The 25,550-nt window shown below is 35.7% G+C and overlaps 1 protein-coding gene across 1 annotated transcript in view; it reads right to left on the bottom strand.

The window, feature by feature from the left end:
- Positions 1-25,550, bottom strand: part of SCAP (SREBP cleavage activating protein) — a 441,101-nt gene that overhangs the window by 78,155 nt on the left and 337,396 nt on the right. Inside the window, exon 3 of the mRNA XM_081736987.1 lies at positions 3,777-3,953. Within this exon, the coding sequence (XP_081593113.1) occupies positions 3,777-3,922 (146 nt within the window). The 5' untranslated portion in view covers positions 3,923-3,953. The remainder of the gene's footprint in view (positions 1-3,776; positions 3,954-25,550) is intronic.

Genomic DNA, 25,550 nt, shown 5'->3' with positions numbered 1-25,550 from the left:
CAGAATAATTTCATTTGCACATGTTTCCGTTAGATTTCGCAAGTTGCCGAGAATTAACCTTGCCTTGCCAATAGGTTCTATTCTCAGCATATACAAATAATTTTTTATCCTTTAAATACAAGATACAAAACACAACAGTACAATTCACATGCTTACTAAAACAAACACGTACTAATATAGCTATTAGTGCGAGGAGTCGTGGGTTCGACTTCCAGTACTCTGCAATGCATAACTTTGAACAAAAAATATCACACACGAAATGCAGAAATTCAAGTGACTTTTAATGATAAAATGTGGGATATTTTTTCCAAAAAGTATAAGTAAGTAAGAACACTAGTATACAGGTACATTTTTTCTACACAGGCCTATGCTTACATACCTAGATTCTTTTTTAAATAAATGTGAGGTAATTAAGTAATTTGCATTAAATTTATTAACTGTTACATTTTCAATAATGTCCAATAATTATTATAGTGTTATTACATATTATGACATTTTTCTTCTCCTAAAGATCTTTTCAAAGACAAAATGTTTTCCACAGATTACCTATTTGACTTTGAAGTATTCTGAAGTCTCAGTTTAAAGTATTTTCAACGTATCAGAAACCAAATTTCTACTCAAAGGTGAACTCACGAAATAGATTGTGTAAGTGAAGTAATGGTGTAGAAGACAGTGTTTTACTTAAGTTAAGATAAACTGTTTTTCAGAACAGGATTTGACAATGGTAGTTTTGAAAAGGCATGTACTGTGGCCTTTTCATAAAAGTTTCATTCAGAAAGCTCTGACACAAAACTTTTTTTTTTTTTTTTTATTGCTAACCAATGAGTTATAATCCTTTCGTTAACTGGGATCACGGTCAACCACAATGTTTCAACAAATATTTAGTGTACATTTCATTGCATGAATTTATTTCTGGTTGAATGACAACTTTCTTTGAATCTCTGGAAATTACAAATTGGTCAGTGTGATCTGCTGGGGTTTAAGTATATCCAGCTAAGTAATACAATTGTTCTTTCCAGTTATGTTCCTTAGTCACAAATGATGAAATCATACCTTTAATACAAGATTTAAATATTTGATTTTAGCCACGAGACTTCCAAAACACATGAGGCAGATTGAACATCAAAAGTACAATCTGCATCCTGTCTTAGGCAGACTCTCTTATCTTGACTCCATGTTCTGGGTAGACAGTGAATTTTAAAATGAAAATAAATTAGGTTAACCAGTTATACCCTTTTAGACTAAAGGGGACGAATGATTAATAGAAGTGAATGCCTATGAAGTATTTGGTGGAATGATAATGTGGAGGAAACCCTCATGAACTTACTCCGCCTGGGAACGAACAAAGGACTCTACCACTGAACAACCGGGCCTCCACTGCGGGTTCTAGTTCGCTTACACTAATGTAACTACGTAGATCACTAAGCCAATAGTGAGAGGATATTATTTTCAGTTTCTCTTCTGAAGTTCAAAAAGTATACAACTTGCTGGAAATTGAAAAGATACAATGGAAAGATAAAAGAAAAGTAGAATTACGAATACCACAAATATGAACTTGAAAAAAAAAAACACGTCATTACATAGTTAATCACCTGCAAATATCAATATTCTTCCTATAAAAAGACACTGTTCACACATCTTCTAACTAAAGCATCTAAAAAATCAGTATCCCAGGTAGTAGGAACTACCAATTCTACAATAGTGTACAGACCCACATACCTTTGTTTCTGTATCAGATGAGAATTAAAAACCTATTTATTCGAGTACCGCGTAAAATAAAATATAATAATAATAATACTAATAATAACCACAGCTGATTTGGCCAAACGGATCAATTTATTGATCAAACAGATAACAAGATACCACGGTATAGTCGAGTCATTAAGTCTAGACACAAGCAATTACATGTTACAGTAGACTGAATACGAACTTCATCCCAGTTATAATGTTAGCATTCCATTTACGTAAGATAGCAGATATTCATACATAATACATAAAAAAAGACATTGATAGGCTATCTTACTTAGAGCAATATTAAGTTTAAATACGAATAACAAACAACTATAACGTCTCATTATGCAAGACATTTCAAACTTAAACCGGTCTTCCCAGTATTCAGAGCAAAACTGCAGTACGGATTCAACCAAATACGATTAAAAATAAAATGCATAGGCCGCAGGGGGTTATATGATTCCTCAATAAAACAATACATACAATTCTAATTTTAATGATCATTCAATGTTCATTAGTGTCCTCATCCATTCTAGCAATTTCGGCCTTCCGAAACAAGAGCGAGGCTACTACAGAAGTACTTAATAAAGCTAAAACGTGAAACTTATTACTAACCAAGATTTAATTTTGCACTTTTACTGCTGCCAAACTTGTTTTATGAATAAACAGAATGCCTAAAGAAACTAATTTTCTTATTACAAATGCACTTACATTTTACAGGTTTTAGTATCTCATCACTGTTCACACTTAAATAACTAAACATGCGTCACAGTCAAGAAACCATACAAATCTTTGTATTCAATTTTTGGCATTACAAGAGACTAATATATTTTTTTCTTCTTTCTTTCTTTAAATAATGACTTTAATATTGGATTTCAACATGGAAAGGGTTATGTGCATGGGCAAATGAGAATTCCCGAGTAATATGATAGTTATTACGCTTGAATTTTCAGAGCGTACAGTTCTGGGTTCGGTCCACATGGGGGTAGGTATGTGCGTTCCTATATTCTCCATGCTAGAGAGATTAAACTCAAGCATGCAAAAGAAAAACAATGGGAACACTAATAAACAAAATATTACATGAATGAAAAAAGTGCCTCTACATGTCTACCACAATTCTCAATGCCCTTTTTTAACCGATTCACAATGCTTCTTTAAATTCTCATCAACGATGCGAATCCTGAGAGGCTACCGTTAAGTTATCCTCTGTAGAAACGATAAACCAGAATTTTCAAAGCACACACCTCAAACTGTTAATCTAATGTTCACTTAGCGTAACTGATATTGAAATAAGTTTACGATACTACAATACCGTTGTTTGAAATCGCTATAGAAAAATATTTAGAAGTGCGTAGCTCATCATCTTACAGCTAGAATGGAGTAGGGCAGAGCGAGTTAGTCGAAACATAAAATCAAGCAAGGAAATTTTGGAGGGATATACCACAATACTTTAAAAAATTTTCATAAAACAAAGTCTATGGGATTCAGGTTAGGTGAGGATGTTTGCCCGTTTCACAGCCTACTTTCTCTTTTCTGGAAGAATTGTAATCTAATCAGTAGCGCATGATTTCTAAACAATGAGAAGATAAGAGATAACGTCACTTATTCCACAATTTTACTCGCCTTCGAGTAATTAAATTATCACTTCAATACATAACAAATAAGTGTACACTGATATTTAAAAGAATTCACTTCTTCAAAGAAAGGAATATAAAACGTATAAATGATTCTTAATATAAATCAGTGTACAGTCCGCAGCAGAAAACCTGCAACATGAGCATGAGAGTTTATTGTGAAACGACGAAGTCTTTTGATCCAAAATAAGTGTGCAGGGGAGGACGCCGAGGTTTCTCCTTTCGTGATTCGTACCACTTAGATGTTATGTTGATTCCCTGTGCTGTTAGGCATAGTTTCACAAAAAAAAAAAAAAAAAAAAAACTTACATGCTCATGTTGCAGGTTTTTTGCGGCGGACTGTACCAAATTACTAGAACAGCAATCTCTATAGGCTTATTATACAACTCAATGCAAGTCATTTTTACTTACCAACAAACCAAAACTACCACGGCTGCAAACGTAATGACCGAAACCGGCCGACTGGAACAAAATAAGCCATGAGAATAGTAGGCTTGTGCTACACGTTCCGGGATGCTCAGTCCGCGACCTAAGTGGCGCGAACTCTGCACCGCCATTCCAGCCCGGACAAACTATCTCACATCCATCCTGAAAGAAAAAGAAAAAGTACTGTTCAACTTTCAGTAAAACCTTCATAGTATGCTGCATGCTCATTCTCTCAGCTGGCACATACTCGTTATCGTATCTACGCTAAAACAAACATTTTAAATGCCTACAAATACAAAATGTGAGCGTAAAACCTGTAAATGACAGTCGTAATGTTCTTAAAATTACAGAGTAATTCCTTCAAAACATAATATCCATAAACTTACGAGCAATATAAAAAATCTAAACTGCACATTCAGTCCTGAAGATTGATATCCACACGAGTTACGTGAACATTTTGCCTGTTTTAAGACATTCCTTGTTTCACACATTCCTTAAATATTAAATACAAGTAATAATTTTCTCTTAATATCTTTGAAGAAATTAAAACAACCACTGTATAACCACAAAGTAATATACAGCCTATCATTCAGAAAAGGGTATTTTAAGATCGCTTTGCTTCCTTGAAGTTTAGCATCCCTGCATATTTAATAACATTTTCGAACTTGAAGCACTTATATAGAATAGGAGCTTAAAGTGGTCATAACTTAACCAATGAATTTCGTCTTTTTCCAAGACCGACAACTAACGGTGATTTTTTTTTATTACATTAACATACGAAATGCTTCTAATCTGAAGAAATTTATTGGGATCATTTCTCCGTCGTTTGTGTAAATGTGTGTGATAAGTGTATTTTTAATGTTAATTAATAAGTAACCTTAAATTCAGAACTTTCATTAAGTAATTACTGTAATTTCAAAGATATACAGTAGCCAAACTATATTTTGGATTTCAAATACAAACATTAAACATACAGTTCAGTTCCATCAATCAATATTGAGAAATTCGCAAAGAACGCTCTTTCTGAATTTCTGTTACATTTCACTTTTATTATTATTATTATTATTATTATCTGAACCTGCGCTCTCTACACAGCGCATCATTCGCATATGAGCATAAATCTCCTTCTCATTCCTTACAACATCTGTACATGTCCCTTTACAGACACAAGTGAAAGACGTATTGATTTAAAAAAGCCAAGGGGTATTATAAAGGGGAGACGTTTTTCGATTATTTTTTCTCAATATCTCGCACCGTTTGCAAGATTTGAGCCTGCTTCCGGTTGGAGTTTCTAATTCATGTATGATCAGTGTTTTCTTTCTTCTTGCATCCAGTATGTAATAAGCAAATACATTACATACAAAATTAATTACAATGTCAGCTATATATGGTGTTCATTGGGCAAAACACTTCCAAAAAAAAAAAAAAAAGGTTCATCTTAGACTGGAGAAATGGTTATCCTTCCTTTTCCATTATTATTTGGCCATGAAACAAACGCCTGAGACATATACAGCCCCTATATACACAAGTGTGGTGTTGGAATGTATAATGCTTAGGATGTGATGCTTTAGTTTTTTTTTTTAATTTCAACACTTCCAATGTACCCGTAAAAATGTAATAAGGAAAAAGTGCCCATGCTTTTTAAATATTCAATTAGAACTGGACAATCTACATGAAATGTGCAATCGATCAGTGAAAACGTCATCTTTCTAGAGCCTGCAGTTTCCGAGATCTCATTGTCGAAAGGATTGGACACAAACATATAAACGTAGTTTAAAAGAGCTCCAAAGATGGCAGCACAATTCATTTGCATTTATTTCGGAGAAGGCTTATTAAAGGCAAAGGCCTTTGAACAATAATTTAAAAGGATAAACTTTGTGAAAAATGTTTCTTTAAGTAATTATTTAAAATACACTCTTTTAAAAAATATTTGTCTTTGTTAAAACGTGAAATCACAAATAACCGTAAACCAAAGGTTTGAAAGCTAAGGTTATAGGTTAGAGCTCGGTCGCTCTTAATTGGTACTGTAGCATTTTAATAGATAGATTATTATTATTATAATTGTTGTTGTTTTACCGTAAAAGAGTCAAAGTTAATATGCTAAATTAATGCTACCACCCGTGTTGAATACCGTAAAACGGGGCTACTTTGACAGGTTTTGGACTAGTTTAGATGTGTACACGGGACACTTTCTGCAACCAATGAATGATACTATTCTCATCATAACAATAGGTATCTAGGCTATCACATCCACTACTAAACCTAAATCTCTACAAGTAAGTTTTGGCGGGAAGAAATTAAGAAATACCTGTCAAAGTAGCCCTGGGGGTGGGGCTACTTTGACATCTTATGTATTTGCTGCATAAGGTCAAAGTTACTCAACGTATGGAGTTATTTTGACATGGAATTTATGTAAAGTGTATAAAACACTGTTTTGGTCATGTGTAAGGTACGGTATGCTGTATACTTGATAAGCACGAAATCTTTATTTTGTTGTGGTATATCATTATACACACCAGTGGCGGCTGGTACTATATGTTGCATGGTTGTGCAACCGGATATTTTTTTAAATACTAAAAATATTTTTAAGTGTTAAAGTAGTGTATCAGTAAAAAATAAACCTTTGCTCTTGAGCGCAAAACAGTATTGATGCATTTCTGAAAAAAGTCAATTAAAAAACGGAAAGAAAGAGAGAGATTTACCTTTCCAGTGGCAGCGAACGTTGCCACTGGAAGCAGTAACATTGAGCATATGGCAGCGAGCTCCTATCTCTTAACATGGGGAAGTGGATTTATTCTTGCAATGCTCCTATCTTCCCGTATTGGTCCCTTACGGTTGCATTTTTTCCGCAACTGGTCAGCTTCTGTAATAGTTACGAATTCCTCCGCTTAGCAGCGCTTGACTCAGTTGATAGGGTGAGGAAGATACAGACGCGTGGAAGAAAGAAGTTATTCACAAAACATAAACTCGCAAAGAACAAATATAAATCTGGTGGTAGCAGGGACGGATCCAGGCTGAAAGTTTGGGGGGCGGTCGTTCGAAGTCAATAGATTTTATTTAACATTTATAATACAAAGGTGAAAATTCTTGGGATAAGATTTATTTAAAAAAAATCATATTCTGGGGGGGAAGGGGGGTCAATCAAGTCTCCAAGAAGAAAATGTCTTACTACGGGTCTAATTCCTAGCTCTGTGTCCTTCGTGCACATGATTCCGTGTTCGATTTCCGGCGGAGAGCATAAATTAATATCAAATCATTCACTTCCAATACTCACTGTTAAAAATACTTTCTTAAATCTTGAGAAACCGTTTCTTATCTGTGCACCGAGAATATATTTTCTTAGAAACAAGAATTTGAAACTCTTATTAATGAGAAATGAAGAAAAGTAGATGAGGTTGTATAAAGCAAAACGAGAAAATATACTGTTACTTTCCTAATGAATGAGAATTACCAAATCTCATTTCTAAGAAAATATTGTCTTGGTGCACAGATAGGAAGCGATTTCTCAAATTTAAGAAATTATTTTTAACAGTGCTCATGTCTTCTTTCGCCTAATTTGCTGGAATGTTAAACTTTTTTTTTTTTTTTTAATTTTCAAAGGAAAACATCTTAGATTTCATGCTTCTTTACAGACAAAAAAATACGTGGTTCCTGAAAATGGACTTTTTGTTCCGTATATTTATACAAAGAAATGCTAACAAAATGCATATTGTCGGAGGAGAGAGGTGTTTCTGGACCCCAAAGAAAATAAAGCGGAAAATATTTGCGGTAGCGATGCTTTCTATTTTCGAGAAAGTAGGCGAGCAGCATTTCAGATTTCAATAAAGTCATAGAAAAATTTGAAGCCCGAAAGATCGAAGAAAGACCTTCCATTCTAAAATAATGCATAGTATATATAATTAAATAATTTTGTTTAACTGCGTGCATGCAATTTTCTTGCTTTTTTTTTTCTTCTTTTCGGATTAACGCCATCATTCATGGCTTACAGCACATCTATATATATAAAAGAGAACGTACAAATCCTTTGTCCGCTCATCACGCTAATACGGCTGAACCAATTTCTTTTATTTTTGGGGGGTTATTAGGATTTGGACCCTAGATGGTTTTTATCATATCACTTTAATTTTCAATTACCAGTGTCTTGAGATAATTGACCATTCAGGTGTCCATTACGTACAAATCCTTTGTTAGTTCATCATAGGTATAAAAATAAACGTATGTATATGCAACCCGCATGACCGTGTCACTCGGCGGGTTAACATAAATGACAGGCGTTATAATGGTTTTTATCATATCACTTGAAAGCGAAAAAGTAAAAATTATCTAAGTAACAAAGTTTATTGCGTTCGTGGGTGACCGCAGCGAAGCGGGGCGGGTTAACATAAATGACAGGCGATATAATGTTAACATTTACTGCAATCTTCTATGGTTTTTATCATATCACTTGAAAGCGAAAAAGTAAAAATTATCTAAGTAACAAAGTTTATTGCGTTCCGGGGTGACCGCAGCGAAGCGGGGTGAACGCTGCTAGTACTATATATTCGATTTATCTCGTGTCCAATAACATGAGAGTAGAGGTTTTGTATATAAATAGTGTATAAACGTACATTGATAGTGGTTGTTTGAAAAAAAAGGAAATAGCTTATATATTAAATTAATATTCGAGAAATAATTTAATCAATAATATACAAATAGAGCTTAAAAGACTTTCCTCTTCATATTTCCTGAATATTTCTTGGATAGGACTCAAGAATGCTGGAGGAGGGGAACACTTGCGCGTACCTACATACCTTTGATATTGCAACATTGCAACCGGTGCTTGTACAGACTACCATCCGCTACTGATACACACTATACAAGTTTTTCTAAAGCTTTACTTTTAACATCCTTTACTTTGAACATACACGGTGCTATACCTTACATTGTTACTTTATTTTTTACTCTACTTTATTTTTTTTACTTTACTTTACTTTTAACATAATTACATATGTACCGGTATGTTATCTTTACATGTAACAATGGAAAGAAAAACCTTAGTCGTCAACATCACAGTCGTAACAAGCATATTGAGAATTTTTTGATCCCCATTACAAAACCCACACACCCATTTTTTGTACAGGACACATTATATCCACTCTCTTCCACCCTTGTACTTTCGATAGTCACACATACAAATGGCACAGATTTTTTGGGGGAATAAACAGTGGCGGATCTAGAAGTCCTTATATTATATATTGGGAGACAGGAAGGATATTGAGAGGGGGTAGAAATACAATGGAAGAAATCCCTCATCCCCTCCGGCAATTCGCACCGTGGACACCATATCAGCCTTTATCTATGAAAGTATATGAAACAATTCTCACAGGAAGCACGAATTGCTCATCTGTCAAAGTAGCCCCGCTCTATGTCAAAGTAACCCTAAGTGTCAAAGTAGCCCGTTTTACGGTATTTTAAAAGCACATAGTTTCTAATGTATTGAAATTTATTTATTTATTTATTTATTTATTTTTTTAGATAGTATGAAACGTTGTAAATGTCCATAACTGTTCTCCAAGTGGATCTGTACACCAACCCAAGGTATTTTGTCAAGTTTAACAAAAAGTCCCAAATAAGCCTCTTGAAAACAGTTCTTATTTGTAAAAGAATACATAATGATCGCTTTTGGCTGTTGTAAGAAGCTTCATAAAAATTCAGCGTAGCATAACAAAAGCTGCTTCTCTTATATGAAAAAAATGGAGATGAAAATACGGGGCACCGAATTCTACTTCGCCCCGGGCGCCGAAATCTCTAACTATGGCTCTGACGAGATGAGACATCGAAATACAATAGAGAAAGATATCTGAATTACATGTACTCCTCCAGGAAACGGGTCTCAGCATCAAATGCGAGAAATTACAGAAGCGAGTTTAATTTACATAGTTTTATTTTCTTGGTAGTCAAATTAAATTGGCGAGTGGTTTCAGTAACACTCTTGCTAACGAGTTTAACATTTAAAGGTACCAGAAATAAAAATGCACATTTTAGTACTAATTCTGATTATGACCCATCTCTCAAGAACTCTTCCTGAAGAGCCTAACTTTTTCCTTCTATGGCGCCGGACCTAGGATTCACAATTTCTAGATAACTACCGAGTGCGACCTTCATTGAGGACAGTGAGTACGAGCCGTTAGTAAGCTCTAGCCTAGTGAGGTAAACGAGCGCGAGAATTTAACTATGAATAGCGAGCCCAAGCTCGAACTACTGCGAGTCCTAGTGTGATCCTCACTGAGATAAGCGAACTCAAGTCCCATTAAGGATTGCGAGCCTCAGCCCGAGTAAGCTCCGGTTGCAAAATAACTATCTTTGCTTCTTTCTTTTCTGTTTTCTTCCTTCCTACTTGAGTGCGCAAGGTTTATGAACAGCAGAGGTGCTAGAAAGACAGTAATCAGCACGTACTCGAATTATCCTGGTAAAGGAATTGTTTAGATACCTAATGGAATCTCCGTTCGCGCCTTAACAACCCAGATTGTAATCAAAGCCTGCATATTGAGCAATTAATTCTTCGGAAACAAATACAACTAGTAGGACGTCGATAATCTGAACATCAAAAATCCGAACGCGATCCCTACAAGCTTTTTACATTTTGTATTAGCGCTAGCGATAAACAACAATAGGGATGTCCGTTAGCGTTGTGTGAAGTCAGCGTTTTTACAAAGGCTCATTCATATGTAATTGTTTGTCATACATATTTTTTTTATTTTCCCTTAGGCAAGTTAAGTTGTAAGTGAGAGTTACAAGAACAGTGTAATTTAGTGTACGAGCAGGTTCTTCAGAAATATTAAATGTAAGTAGCCTTACGTACGGTATTGTAATTACTGTATGTACTGTATAACCGTATAAAAGAGCATACCGTACAGTATATTTAAGCCTAAATGGGATTTTCTTGGTCATTTTCGAAAATCCGGACAATTTGAAAATCAGAACTATCTGTGCTCTCAATTAGTTCGATTTTCGACTTCCTACTGTATAAGGTATCTAAATCAGATTGGGTTGAATTGAATGAAAAAGTGAACATGTATCCGAACCATCACTGTCGCAATGTGTTATTTCATTATTATTATTATTATTATTATTATTATTATTATTATTATTATTATTATTATTATTATTATTATTATCCTTCTACCTAAAAATCGCAGAAGGCGAACCTGTTTACTTACATCAAATCATGCGTACTCAAAAGGAGGTGCGAAAGCTTGTACAGCTCACAGATGACGAGAAGAACCCTAGCAGAAGTAGTATGACGTAGGTATGGGCTCGCCCACTTTTCGCACGGGGGTTTCAAATGACACCACAGAATAACACACAGATAACTACCCGGAGTAGCAGACAACATCTAAATATAGACCACGCCTCAAAAATCGAAAATGGACTTGACCGTGTCGTTGATCTTTCCCCGCTCCCCTGTTTTAGGGTTCTTCTCGTCATCTGTGAGCTGTACTTCCATACCAACCTCCTCGCCAATCCTGGCATTAAGTAAGAAATGTAAGCAATTACATTTACAATTTTGTTGCTTAGAAAACTCTTCTTTTCATGTCTGGCTTAAACAACACATATATGCACTTCCAGAAGACATGTATATATAAAGTTCATCGTAAATGGGTAAAAAAATTTAGTACTGATATTAAATTTTGCAATGCTTTGAAAATTGTAGAGAAATGGAGCACAACCGATGAGTACCAAAGTATCAAAATTTCACAAAGCATAAAATAATTTGTTGACAAAGTCGAACAACCCAAAAGTCAGAAAAATATTGCCTCATCAAGTATCCCTTGTCTTGTCCAAGTATCAGTTGCTTCCTGTTATAACTTGTGAGATTTGCTGCAAGTTAATCAGAATGTTGCAAATTTCCTACATTTTATTTTTTTCATTATATATTTTACCTAGTATAATTTGTCTCGTCTCGAATTCCGAGACGAGACAGTCCTGAATCTCGACTCGTCTCGTACGCATCCCTAGAATAAACTAATTTTCACCATTTCCTGTTTCAATAGGTCGAGATAAAACATAAAAGTCGAGAAAAACTCATTCCTGGAATGCTGAACCAGTGTTACAAACCGATTTTTGATATCTTTACCGTTTTTGCTCTTTGTAGATTTGATCAGCGGTACAAATCTGTCTTAAACATTGGGGAGGACGGTAAGAACGTTTCCATAATCTTTTTCCTTCTTTAAGCGATGTTCAAAATATTTATGAAGTTTTGGAGGGACATCAATTTCATCTCATTTATCATTGTGGCAATTCGACACAAATCATCATACTTCTCCCAAAAAAAAAAAAAAAAAAAAACATATTTCAAATCGGATTATTGGGGAGACAGTCCCCCTCAATTCCAAAATTGGAGTGGACATGTCCCCCCCCCCGGGAATTGCGCCAGTGGATTTGATAATACGTTGCAGATGGTAATGGTACGTCCTCTTTAGAAGCTGAATCGATTGCTGAAATCCGCTTGTCACTATTGACTACAGTTTTTGTTGTACGGCGATCAACGTTAAAACTGGAAGCAGTTGACTCCTACCATTTTCGATCTGCATAGAGGGTTAACAGAAGATTTAATCCCTATTTTTTCGACGTTGAACCGATTGCAACAAACGCTTGTCGCTATCTGTTACTGGTTCTGTTCTATAGTGATGAACGTTGAAACCAGAAATAGTTTATTTCTACCATTTCCGGTTTGCACAGAGGGTCAACGAGGAAGATGGAACCTACTCTTGGGCCGCTGAATTGATTGGTAAGAAACCGCTTCTCGGTATCATCTACAGTTTTTACTCTATGGAAATCAGTACTGAAACCAAAAGTATTAGTAAATTTCAACCACTTCCGGCTTCCGTAGAGTGTTGCAGATGCTGATGATATGTGCTCTTGCGACGACAAACCGTTTCAAAAAACCGCTTGCCACTATCTATTACCGTTTCCCTTGTATGGCAATAAACACTGAAACCGAAAATGGTTGATTTATACCACTTCCTGTTTGAATAGAGGGTTAGCCCTGGATATAAAATATATTCTTCTAACGGTGAATCGATTTCACAAAACCGCTTCTTGATATATGTTACTCTTTTTGCTCTATGGAAAGCAGCATTGAAACCTGCAGTACCAGTATATTTCAACCACTTCTGGTCTTAGTAGTGTTGCGGTTGCGGACGGTGACCGTAATTTCCTTCAGACGCTGAATCATTTGCAGAAAATGCTTGTCGCAATCTATTATCGTTATTCTTCCACGATGAAAAATGTTGAAACCGGAAACGGTTATTTTCAACCACTTCTGAAAAGAAAATGAAATGAAATCTTTGAGTTTTACGTCCCACGGTTATGCCGGTTAGGCTAAAGGAGACGGTGATTATGAGAAATGAGTGAACTGGTGAAATGAAGAAAGTGGGAGGAAACGGGAGAACCTCGAGAAAACCCACGAGCACGGTGTTTGTCCACCACAAAGTTCACACGGCGCGAGCTGGGATTGAACTCAACCACTTCTGGTTTGAATAACAGGTTAATGGAGATAGAACATATTCTTGAGATGCTGAATCGATTCCCAAAAAAAAAAAAAAAAAAATCATGATATTTCTTACCGTCTTTGGTTTGATACCTGTCGGACGGACGACATAGCCGTAAGACTTCCGATATTTATGCCTGCAGTGGTTCCCAACCGGTGCCTCGCGCAGCCACATAGGATGTCACAAAATTTTAGAATTTGAAAATTATGAAGCATTTAGTAATTAGTTAAAATTAATTTTTAACCAGACTGTACCAGTAAACGTCTTCTATGGCAGCAACAATGTTCAGTACTACATAGAACTACTATTTCATAGAAACTTACACACTTTATACACTATCATAATCTATGTAATTATTAATAAAAAAAAATCAAACAAATGTTTCGTTATGTCAAAGGAGTTTAGTAATATGTGTCGTTGGTGAAAAAATGAAATATTTCATTTTCACGTCTCATGTTTATGCCCTTAGGGAGACAATGATTAAGTCAAGTGGAATGGAAGCACTGGTAGAATGAGACAGTAGGAGGAAATGGGAGTATCCGAGAAAACCCACGGACACGATGTTCTCTACCACAAGCTTACTTGGTCGGGAATCGAACCAGGGACCCTATATTAGAGGCACGCGCTTTACCACTGAGCCACCGTTAGTCAAAAACGGTTCGGAACTACTGTTCTTCTGTATTTACGTTATTGGAAAAAAGTGCGGAAATTGTACCTTAGGGGATAAAATTACCCATTGGCTTTCTAGACTGCATTTCCGTACATTTATTATAGCTATACTTGTCCAGTATTCTTTTCATGCAAAAAGAGATGTAATATATGCATTTATAACAAAAAATCGCTAAAATATAAGAAAATTGAATTGTAAAACCTTGAATTAAATATATCTACCATCTCCTTACTCATCTTAACACTAAGACAGTGAAACTGGTGCTAAATGAAAACTCGGTAGTGCTTGGTTCAAGAATATGTTACTAACAATGCAGTTATGAAACACAAACAGGCATACGAGGTACGCACATTCAGCACATTGTATCACGTCATCATTCACAAATAAGCTATGTGTCAGTAGCAGAGCGTAAGCAGATTAAGAGCCGCACAGTGGAGTATTTGCGCTGAAAACCTGGCCAAAACTCTTTGCGCTGATATTGCAGTGTTAGTTTTGAATAAAAAGGTTATATTTGAGTAAAAAAACAGTTTACACATACACATTATAAATACTCAATACTATAATTGAAAGTGGTGATAAATAATATATTCTTAAGAAGTTAAGAATTTGTAAAGTTGGACATGAAAACATACATTATTGAATCAACATACACTGTTATTTGATTAGAAAATGGGTGCTAGTGGAAATAATGGAATCTTTTCGCATCAAAAATAAGATATTATTTATTAATTAAAATAACGTACACATGATTAATTAAATACATACAAAATGTGTTTGAAAGACATATTGTGTTGTACGAAATGACATTTGAATAAAGTTTGCAAATCGGAACTGGAAATTAACGATATTAAACTTAATTGGGTCGAAGAACTTGAGAAATAGTTTGTAAACAAAAACGGCAAACAAACAAACATGTACATGTACCTATAACCATAAAAAGTGTAGAGATGTCAATATTTACATATACATACAGTTCTTTGGGGCTGAAGTTTAGATGTCCTCATCACTTTCTTCTAAACTCCGAGAGGAGCTCCCTTCAGCTGGTTCTGGTAGAAGAAGTGCAAGTGTCTCACCGCTGAATGGTTTACTCTTCTTCCTGGAGCAGCTTATGAAGGGGTCAATAGTTAATAAAAGCCGATTGAGGACATCTCGGTTGCATACTGTTCTGTTAAATTTCCTTGAAAATTTACTTCTGTACATCCGGAAATATTTGTTTCTGGCCTCAGCGACTTCCTCGGAGAGTTGTCCTATCGGTACTATTGCATGTCTTATTACAGTTGCTCTGTGCACTAAGACCTTATGCAATGTCGGTGTCATGGGGTGCCATCCATAATGCTCTACGTATAATTTGGCTGTTGCATATGTATATTCTTCAAGCTTTTCTCATTAATGTGTGTCCACTTGTTATTGTTTCCAGGATGATTTTCAGTCTGGTGATCAAACCTAAGTGTATTCTTGTGATTTGTGAGGTTGTAGCTGGATCAGAAAAAAACGTCTGGCCGTGTTTCCGTCATTGGTGCTACCAAATCCCTGAATAGGTATATCAACTAGGAGTTCTAATTCTTCCTTACATTTCATCTGGATTTCCTTTTTCTTTCATTAACATTCTTCTTCTCTTCCGGACTTCTCGTTTGCCATTTCTTGATGTTCAGTTTTAATGACAAATGGAGAACTGACTCGAGGAATCTAATCCTGGTGTGGAGGGTTGAAAGACCAAATTTCAAATTTTCAGGGTTTACAGCACCACGTTCTTCAAGGTTATTAAAACCTTCTGACGTCAATCCACAGATATAATACCTTGCAGTTGACGTTGTTCCTGATGCCGCGTTACACACTTTTCCGTCAACCATTGTAAGTAAAAGCGTGTGTTTGATGATAGCTGGGTTGTCACCTAACTGAACTTCAGTGTTCTTTAACGCTTTTGTTTGGTCTTCAACATACTTGATCTCTTCTACTGTTATGTCTGTACTTTCATGTACAAATCTTATACGTATCGGTCTGCACAACCTAGTGGAAGAAGGGGTTGGGTTTCGCTAAATAACTTTTTTTCTTATCCTTTACGTTTGCCACCAGTTTAAGGGCAACAAACGAACTCTGGAAAACGTTTGCATCACTTTCACTCAAATTCTGGAACTTTTGCTTAAATTGTGACTGCTGTGACCCATCACATCCCCATTTTGAGACCAATTCTAAGTTTTGTTTCTCTTCAACAGAGACATGTTCCAATACTTCCTCCAGATACTTACATAAACGGGAGGTTGCGTGGTATAGCAATCCCTGCAGTTTAACTTCATAGAGTGATTCAGTAACTTGAATTGAATCCTCGGGTGGATAGTACTGCTTTTTAGCCTCCTTTACCAATGCATAGCAGGGATATATCTTTTTATTTGCATCCGCATGACTTCATACTGATGTTTGGTTAATTCTGCATCTATCAAAATGTCTAATGCCTCAGTAGGTGTATGTTTCTTTATTTCAATATGCTCGGAACTTCCTAATATCTTTTTGAATTTAGAAGCCCTAGTTGGGGTTTCCGTGATTTGTTTAAACAAATCTGCTGCATCAGGATTACCTGCAGCCCTCAGGCTCATGGAAGCAGCGAATGTTAATTCTTCAATGGTAGTCTGCTGTCTCAACTCTTCAGTTTTCCTCCGTTTACTCCTTTCGCTGGACTCTTGAAATTCCTTTTCAGGGCGGCCTGGAACTCTAGATGAAAATGTTTGCACCTTTATACCACCCGCCAACCAATCTTCATTCTGCTGCAAAAATCTTTCCTCCTTGTTGTGTGACTGTGACCATCTTTGTTTAAATTTGGTTTTAAAATATCGGAGAGATCGTTTCAAGGCACTTCTTTGAGCTTCGGGACATTTTGTCATTTCTGCTACTCTGTTTTCCATGTATAGTAACTTTTCTTCAATAGCTCTGATTTCGCATTCCTTAACTAACTCGTTGAGTTCTCGCCTTTTAAAATCTTTCTCCATCTTCAGAATCCTAAAAAAATAAAACAGTATATAACGGCAATAATGTTTTATACTTATTAAATATATTTTATGTGAAAGTATATTAAAATGACGGCTAAAGGTTTTCGTTTCTGTGCATTTCTAGCTCATATGTATATATTTACAAAATCAATGTTTTACAATTCTGTTATTTATATTCACCCCTTTCACGCACGTACATACAGTATAATAATTTGATTTTTGTGTTTCAACCTCATTATGGGCAGTAATTATCACTTCGATTTACTGAAAATCTATCTGCATCATGTTACAAAAGTATAAATATAAGGAAAAAGCAACTGGTTGCGGGAAATTTTATTTTTGAATCAAGTAAGTAGTATACCGCTGATTCAGAATATCAATGGGATAAAGCTTGACAGAGCTTGACACAGTGTTAGAATCACTGTGGTAATAAATGTTCTGCAAAAATTTATAGTAAAACAAATATTCTATGTTTAGACGAAAAGAAAAAATAAAAGGAATAATAGCAATGCAAATATACGTACATAAATCAAAAGCTCTTACATTCCGTTACATCCAAGAAAAGTATGAAGTTGATCCTTTTATATACAGTCTCACAGAAAACGATAAACTGATCGAATATGAAACGTATGAACTTGTGAAACACACACCCGCGCAGACTGATACCCAAACATCAACTAGGGTTGTGACCCACCAGGAGTGACTCAGGCACCGCAAGTGGTCATTGTGTGACTCACAGATATGTCCCCTTGGCGCGGGAGTGCTTTTCACACCTATGTGACGGATTTTAAAATTTGCCTTTTTGGCCAGGTTTATGGGCGTAATACTCCACTGTGAGCCGGCGGGAGTCAAGTGACCTTGACAAATCGAAGATAGAGTTTCTCTCTGCAGTTCAAAGTGTTTCCTTATTTTGGCAACAGATGGGGTTGTCACTGAAATGCCGTCAAAGCAAATGCACCTGTCCTTTTCCTTCGTTTTCCCCTGCATGTGGTCAAAGTTGGACAGCGTAGGAGGGGGATGGTTACGGCTGTAAATGGGACAGAAGAGTGAAATTCTTTTCTTTTGGTTAAAAGTGAAACAGAACTGAAGAAACAAATAAATAAGAGGGACCAACATGATATCAGCCGTCAGCTCTGTGTCAGAGAGCCACTCAAATATCTACAACGGTCACAAACATACCATAGAGAACTAAAGCACTTGTCGCCTGTCTCTTTCTCAAAGGATTCTACCTATGGTAAATAACAGAATAGTGCGGGAAGAATCTGATATAAAATAAAGAACCATGCCAATATTTAAAAAAAAAAAAGGAACCACACACACGGGAGAGTCGATATTCTAATTTATTTAGGGCCTTCGTGGTTTAAAAAAGAAAAAAAAAACTTGGAATTGAAAGGCAGAAAACCCAGACAAAGATTTGAAATGTATTGACAATGTGAATCATTTTTTTAGTGGAATCCATTTCCTTATTTTCTTTTCAAAATATGACTACCAGATTTACCCTCTCTCTCACCTTCATATTCGAATGGTCCTGGGTTCGATACCAGTTGCTGACCATCCTGAGTTTTTCCTATTATAACAGGAAAAAGCCGCAATGTTACATTCAGCCTTGGGGGCCGGCTTAGAAGGACAGGAGAGAGCACATGCCCTGCTTGATGTTGGTTTTTATTGGGGGAAATAGACCACTTCATTAACAATAGAATTAAAAGATGTGTCACTCATGTCCAAAATTATTGTCGCATGTCTATAAATATGTTATTGTAGGAATATAATTTGATAACCAATTCACCCGGTATTTCTTATAATGTTAGTATGCGTACAATCGGCAAAGACATGTATGTGGCAAATTTCATGTCAAAAGAACAGTAAATAAGAACAATAAAACGAAAACAAAACTTTCGTGTCCATTTAGCAACATTTTATTTTACTCATTCTAATCTTCGTATTTATAATTACTGTATTTTCCAATGAAATTTACCACATATATTTCCCGATTGTACACATAGCATCAGTATTAAAAGCCTCCTGCAAAATCATTATTACATGATATTTTTACAAGAAGACAGTTATAGATATGCGACAATCATTTTGGACATGAGTGTACAAGGATGTAACAGGTGTTTGTTTCAAACATTAAATAAGTGTTCGTATAAATTGAACTTATTTCCTGACGTCATAGAACTAAGAACTGTTGCAGAGCGATGTAAGTCCGGTGACAATACAACATTCCATTCTTACTTTCATACTTTGCAATATATCTATTTATTTTAAAAGCAAATTTTAATATGTTGTTATTTTCAACTTCCTTATCCTAAAATAAATACTAGCCTTTAACCAGCCCTGGTATCCCTGGTTGCATATCACTTTAGGATTTGGAAAAGGTGTCCAACGAATTAAAAAAAATGATAAGACACCTTTTAAAGACATTCTTTTGTTAATAAATTCCCACTAAAAAGTTAAAAATAATTTTGTTTATGCAAGACTATAATAAATAAAAAGAATGGAGCGCGTCATTTTAAGAATTTATAAAGTAACTGTAAGCCTATATGAGAGCGCATCCTTTTTTTTTTTTTTTTAGTCACGCATAAACTTTTTTTTTAACTTTTAAGTGCGACTTGATTAATGAAAGAATGTCTTTAAAATTTTTATTATTATCTTTTTTTATTATTGTTAATGTTTGCGTCCTTGGCATAGGGTGTTTATTTTGGTAAGGTACCGTATGGTACGTTTATATACTACTAGGGTATATTAAAATTTAGTTTCCTATGCGTTACTACATAGTAAAAAAAGCATTTTTTTTTTTAAGAATTACTACCGAATATTACTACCGCTCCGCTAATAAGAGGGAGACAGATTGAGGATACCAAACACCCCTACCGTTGATTGAGAAATATTTAGGTGTCGACACTGATGAGCAACATCTACATATGAATTTGAATGTTTTATGGGCTTTAGACAATTGATTCAGACCGGGAAACATGGGGGACAGAATGTTGGAAGCAAGTAGTCCAGTCCCTAGTTTGAATGCCTGGAATGAGTAAGGACTCTTCCCCCCTTGGTAAAACCTGCCGGAATTGGAAGCAATATCAAAGAAACACTGCTTCGAAAAAATAGGGAGCAAACATGCATAAATAGAGTCGGATTTAGGTTTAGTGGGGCCCCAACCTGTTGAAGGTAATGGGGTCCTTTATGTGTCCAGATGAACATAGGCACCCTACATACAGCAATGAAGAAACTAGAGATAATTTAGGAAGCAGACTGGTAGAAGGAGCCCTATTAATTACACGAACGTAGGCTACACAGCAGGAAGCACTGTTGCTACGTATATATAAATTTTATTTTATTTTTTTAAATTTTCTTATATTTTAGAAATCCAGTTTTTCTTTAGATTTTGGGGCCCCCAAGAGAGCGGGGCCCTAAGCTATAGCTTGTTTAGCTTACACGTAACTCCGGCACTGTAAATAGTATACATATACAGGCGCGGATCCAAGGGTGGCTATAGAGGCTATAGCCCCCCCCCCCCTTTGACGCTCAGGTATACACTGGATAAAATGGGCTTCAATCCTGTTTACTCTGGATAAAGAGGCAAACTATGGTTTAGCTAGTCCCTTGATCATATTCTGGATCCGCCACTATATATATATATATATATATATATATATATATATATATATATATATATATATATATATATATATATGTATATATGTATGTATATACATATATATATATATATATATATGTACATGTATGTATGTATATAAATGTGTGTGTCTAGTATGTTGTACGATGGAAGCTGATGAAAGAGCTTTATACCATATTACTCTTGATTTTTTGACAGGTAAACAAAGAATATTTCGGAAATTAATCTATCCTAAAGATTATAATAATTAGGGATGGCCAAAATTTTCCGGAATCCGGAATCCGGAAATTTTGTTTTCCGGAATCGGAAAATTTACTTTCCGGAATTCGGAAAAAATCCGGAATTCGGAAAAATTCCGGATTTCGGAAAAATTCCGGAATTCGGAAAAATTCCGGAATTCGGAAAAATTCCGGAATTCGGAAAAAATCCGGAATTCGGAAAAATTCCGGATTTCGGAAAAATTCCGGAATTCGGAAAAAATCCGGAATTCAGAAAAATTCCGGAATTCGGAAAAATTCCGGAATTCGGAAAAAATCCGGAATTCGGAAAAATTCCGGATTTCGGAAAAATTCCGGATTTCGGAAAAATTCCGGAATTCAGAAAAATTCCGGATTTCGGAAAAATTCCGGATTTCGGAAAAATTCCGAAATTCGGAAAAATTCCGGATTTCGGAAAAAATCCGGATTTCGGAAAAATTCCGGATTTCGGAAAATATCCGGATTTTGGAAAAATTCCGACATTCGGAAAAAATCCGGAATTTTTCCGATTTTACTGGATAAAAATTCTGGAATTGGCCATCCCTAGCTAGTAGCTGTTAAAAGAAAAACACAATAATGAATATATATACTGTATTAGTTTCTTGTAGTTGGATATGTCTTTATCACTTACGTAGACAATTGCTGCTGCAGTTATTTACTGCTTTATGAGGAAGGTCTTATTTTCACACACAAAAAAGTCGCCGGTATGTCTGAAACATTATCGCGTTCCCACCTGCAGCTGCTCCAAAGCACTGCAAACTACTTTTTAACCAGACGAAAGGCAGTGAAGGAAAAGAAATATCAACAAATATTGTAATAACATTCGCTTATTGTCAACATACCTATGTACAGTAAATACAAATTTATAATTTTTCACTTTACGAAGTATACAATGTAACTGTTCAATAATTAACATAAGTAGACATTCATTAATTTATATTAATATAATAATTAATAAAACTAATAAGCGGGTGATTGATGACTCAGTGGTAGAGTTTTCATCTATGGTATTCTAACCCAGGACATGTGGGTTTTGGATGGCTAATTTTGTGTTCGAAAATTTTCCCGGTGGTACTCTTGGTTCCCTTTCTTGTATTTGTTCCATCATCACTCATTAAAGAATTTAGTTTATCGAAACTCTATAGCCATATATTCATTCTGTCCGTCAGTGAAACAAACAGTCTCAAGAACTATCTGATGGATTACCATCAATTTTGCCCACGATGTACAGAGTCAATAGTTAAGAATCGAGTTCCCTGAAGAATGTAATATTCAAACCGGAAGCGGTACAAATCAACCATTTCCTGTTTTAACGTTAATCATTATATAGTAAATATGGTAATAGATAGCGAGAAGCGGTTTCCAGTAATCGACATATATAACATTCATGTAGATAGAATGTTACCCAATTTGTGCATCTGCTGAAAATAATGAGCTTATGTTAGGTATTTACAGAACACTTTCCGCTTTAGAAAATGCGTGCTTGGTAAAGAATGTAGAGAATTAGCTGAGTCAGGCACGTAGCTAGAATATGGTAATACGAAGGGGGGTCTGTCACGAAATACTGTGGTTAATTACCTGGGGCTCAATCATTCTAAAATATTTTATTGACAACATATATTGGTTCGTTTAGAGAAGATTTCTAATGAGGGGATGATATGAAATACTGTGGTTACACACCAGGGGCTCGATCAATCTAAATATTTACTGACAACATGCCCATATTGATTGGTTAGGACAATAAAATGAGGATATGTTAGTAAGTATTTTAATAAGAAGCTATGAAGAAATCTCGAGCAAAAGAATATAAAAAAGTATTGAAAAAGATATAGTCTTCCGAGGTCATTCGAACGGTGTCGAGAATTTTGCGCCTGGGAAATTTGCGCCCTACCTCAAGAACAGGGAAAATTGCGCCTGCGATGTACCTCCACCGGGAAGTTTGAGCCCTGCGAAATAAAAGAACCTATTCGAGCTTACGCATTTCCTCGGAGGGGCTGACATTACAGCATAAACAATCCTCCCCCCCCCCCACAGCCATGCCATTTGTGATTTATTTTCATTGTGGCTATATAAGGGGAGAATAAACTTCAATATAAGCCAAAATAACACAACGGATCAACGCAATCACTGCTTCTTCCAGAGATGATTTTGGTGGAACCCTGGCCTCCCCAGAGCTCTCAGAGTGCCCCCTCAGAGACCAAAATAATACGTTTATAATATAATAATAAATAGAATAGTACCAGCACTGACCCCCCTCCGGAATACTAAGTGTGCCCCCCGGAACATTTTTTCTGAAAGAACGACTGAACGCAATTGTGTGTTTGAAGTGTAATTCCAGCAAGTAAACACATTGTACATAATTTTCTTGATAATATTACTGAACTGATTTTACATTCACTTTACATTTTCTTTTCTATATTTTGTGTCCTGAAAAGCCAAACAACTCGCAAGAATTGTGAACAGAAATATCTGGGTAGAGCCAAACAGCCTTTTGTAGATTAAATTATACTCTTTGATTATATTAATAAATAATTATATATCAGTCATTTATACTTTTATTGTAAATTTTGTAGTATAATGAAAAATTGTATTTGTATGGATTGCCCTTTAGTGAACTAAAATTGTATTTTTTTGATTTGTTCGGAATATTATAACGGATGGAGTAATTCACTGAGACGATGAGAGACAAGCCTAATTCAAGTGTGAGTGGAAGTTACTTTTCACAATACAGAAATAAGTTGAATTGTAGGGCGCAAACATCCCAGTGCAAATATATAGCCGGCGCATTTCCCCCTCTTTTTGGGGTAGGACGCAAACATCCCAGAGCAAATATATTGCGGGCGCATTTTTCCCTATTTTTGTGGTAGGGCGCAAATTTCCCGGGCGCAAAATTCTCGCATTCAAGGAAAATATAATGTCCGTGAAGTTGACAAGCCACTTATGTCAGACCCAATTTCGACTTTAAACGTCGCTAGTGCTACGTTAGTGTTCGATAGTGACGCAAATTGTTAGTACTCCACAGATAAAGTGTGCTTTTTAAATCATGGATATAGGTCTTCTAACTGCATGCCAACACGCCCACTTCTAAGAATCATCTCAAAAATAAGGTTAACCATTAGAGTAAGTAAGTGCTCATTAGTGCCATTAATATTAACGTTAATACCTCCATCGTACGGCCCTTGGAGTAATAATATGACTTTAACAACTTTATACATCAGGCTCACCTTATTAAAATTAGCCAAATGAACATGATAACACCACGCGAACATAATGCGCAATGTGGATGTCCCCTGACGTGCCCAAGTTAGTTACTTTTTTTTTTTGCAACTATTGTTTATCTGTTATTTATTGCTAGTCTGCAGAGTAGTCCTTACATTAATATGCCATTGTCCTTGATAATCATTGCGTACAGTATTTACAAGCAGTTTGTTATCACTGCTAGAAGATATCAAAAAACAACAGATAAAATCTACCACTTAACGGTTCATATTTTTCTTTTACAGTACATCAACGATTGATAATAATAATAATAATAATAATAATAATAATAATAATAATAATAATAATAATAATAATAATAAGACTATTCCAGCATAAAAGTTATCAATTGCATCACACTGGCAACAAGCGACGCATATTTTAACTTCATAAAAATTCGTTTCTCACGGTTTTCTGGAGAACTACATATGATAACATCTTCATTATGTCAAGTTGTTTATCTCAGTGTGATATATGTCTTACCTCTGGACAATATCATAGTAAAACAAAAATTAAATATTAGGAGTACATCGTACTTTTGGACTACATCTCATTAACCATGGGAAGATTGAGTAGTGTATACTTTAGGATGTAAGTTTCAGCTTAACTTGCATCATACATTCTTAGGATTACAAAAAGGAAATTTGTTCGTTTGCATTTGAACAAAATTCTTAGGATTACAAAAAGAAAAAAATATTTTTTCCGAATTCCGGAATTTTTCCGAATTACGGAATTTCCCCGATTTTACTTTCCGGATTCCGGAAAGTAAAAATTCCGGAATTGGCCATCCCTAATTGAGATTGAAAGTTGTTTATTTATTGTATTCCTTAAACTTCAGCTCCCGGCACGAATAAGCAATCCAAAGAATTACTTGCAGACCCGAGTAAGCAGTAGAAGTATGAAACAATAACGTTAGAGGCTTATGCTAGTGATGGTATAAAGCAGTGATCCGCAACCGGGTTATATGCCGGTTAGGCTAAAGGAGACGGTGAGTATGAGAAATGAATGAAGAAAGTGGGAGGAAACGGGATAACCCCGAGAAAACCCACGAGCACGGTGTTTGTCCACCACAAAGTCCACACGGCGCGAGCTGGGATCGAACCAGGGACCGCAAGCACCGGAGGTGAAGCTCTACCACTGAGCCACCGCGCCCCCATTTAGTAATTTAGTAATTTATGTTGTGCCGCGAGGAGCAAAAGGTTGCGGATCACTGGTGAAAATAACTCGCAACAACTAATCAGTTTTAATGTCAAGGAACGAAAGGAAAACAAACAAGATTGAAAATTGCTTGAAACAAAATAGATTGAAGAACTAATAATAATATATGTGGATTTTACATCTTTGGGTATACATTGTCGCTGGATAAAGGTTTGTTGAACGTTACAGCTTTCGACCCGGGTGCTCAACGGTTTGAGTACAT

The sequence above is a fragment of the Thermobia domestica genome, chromosome 13 (genome assembly GCF_964235325.1).
Source record: "Thermobia domestica chromosome 13, izTheDome1.hap1.1, whole genome shotgun sequence".
Taxonomy (NCBI): Eukaryota; Metazoa; Arthropoda; class Insecta; order Zygentoma; family Lepismatidae; genus Thermobia; species Thermobia domestica.
This window is presented reverse-complemented; position numbering and strand designations above follow the sequence as displayed.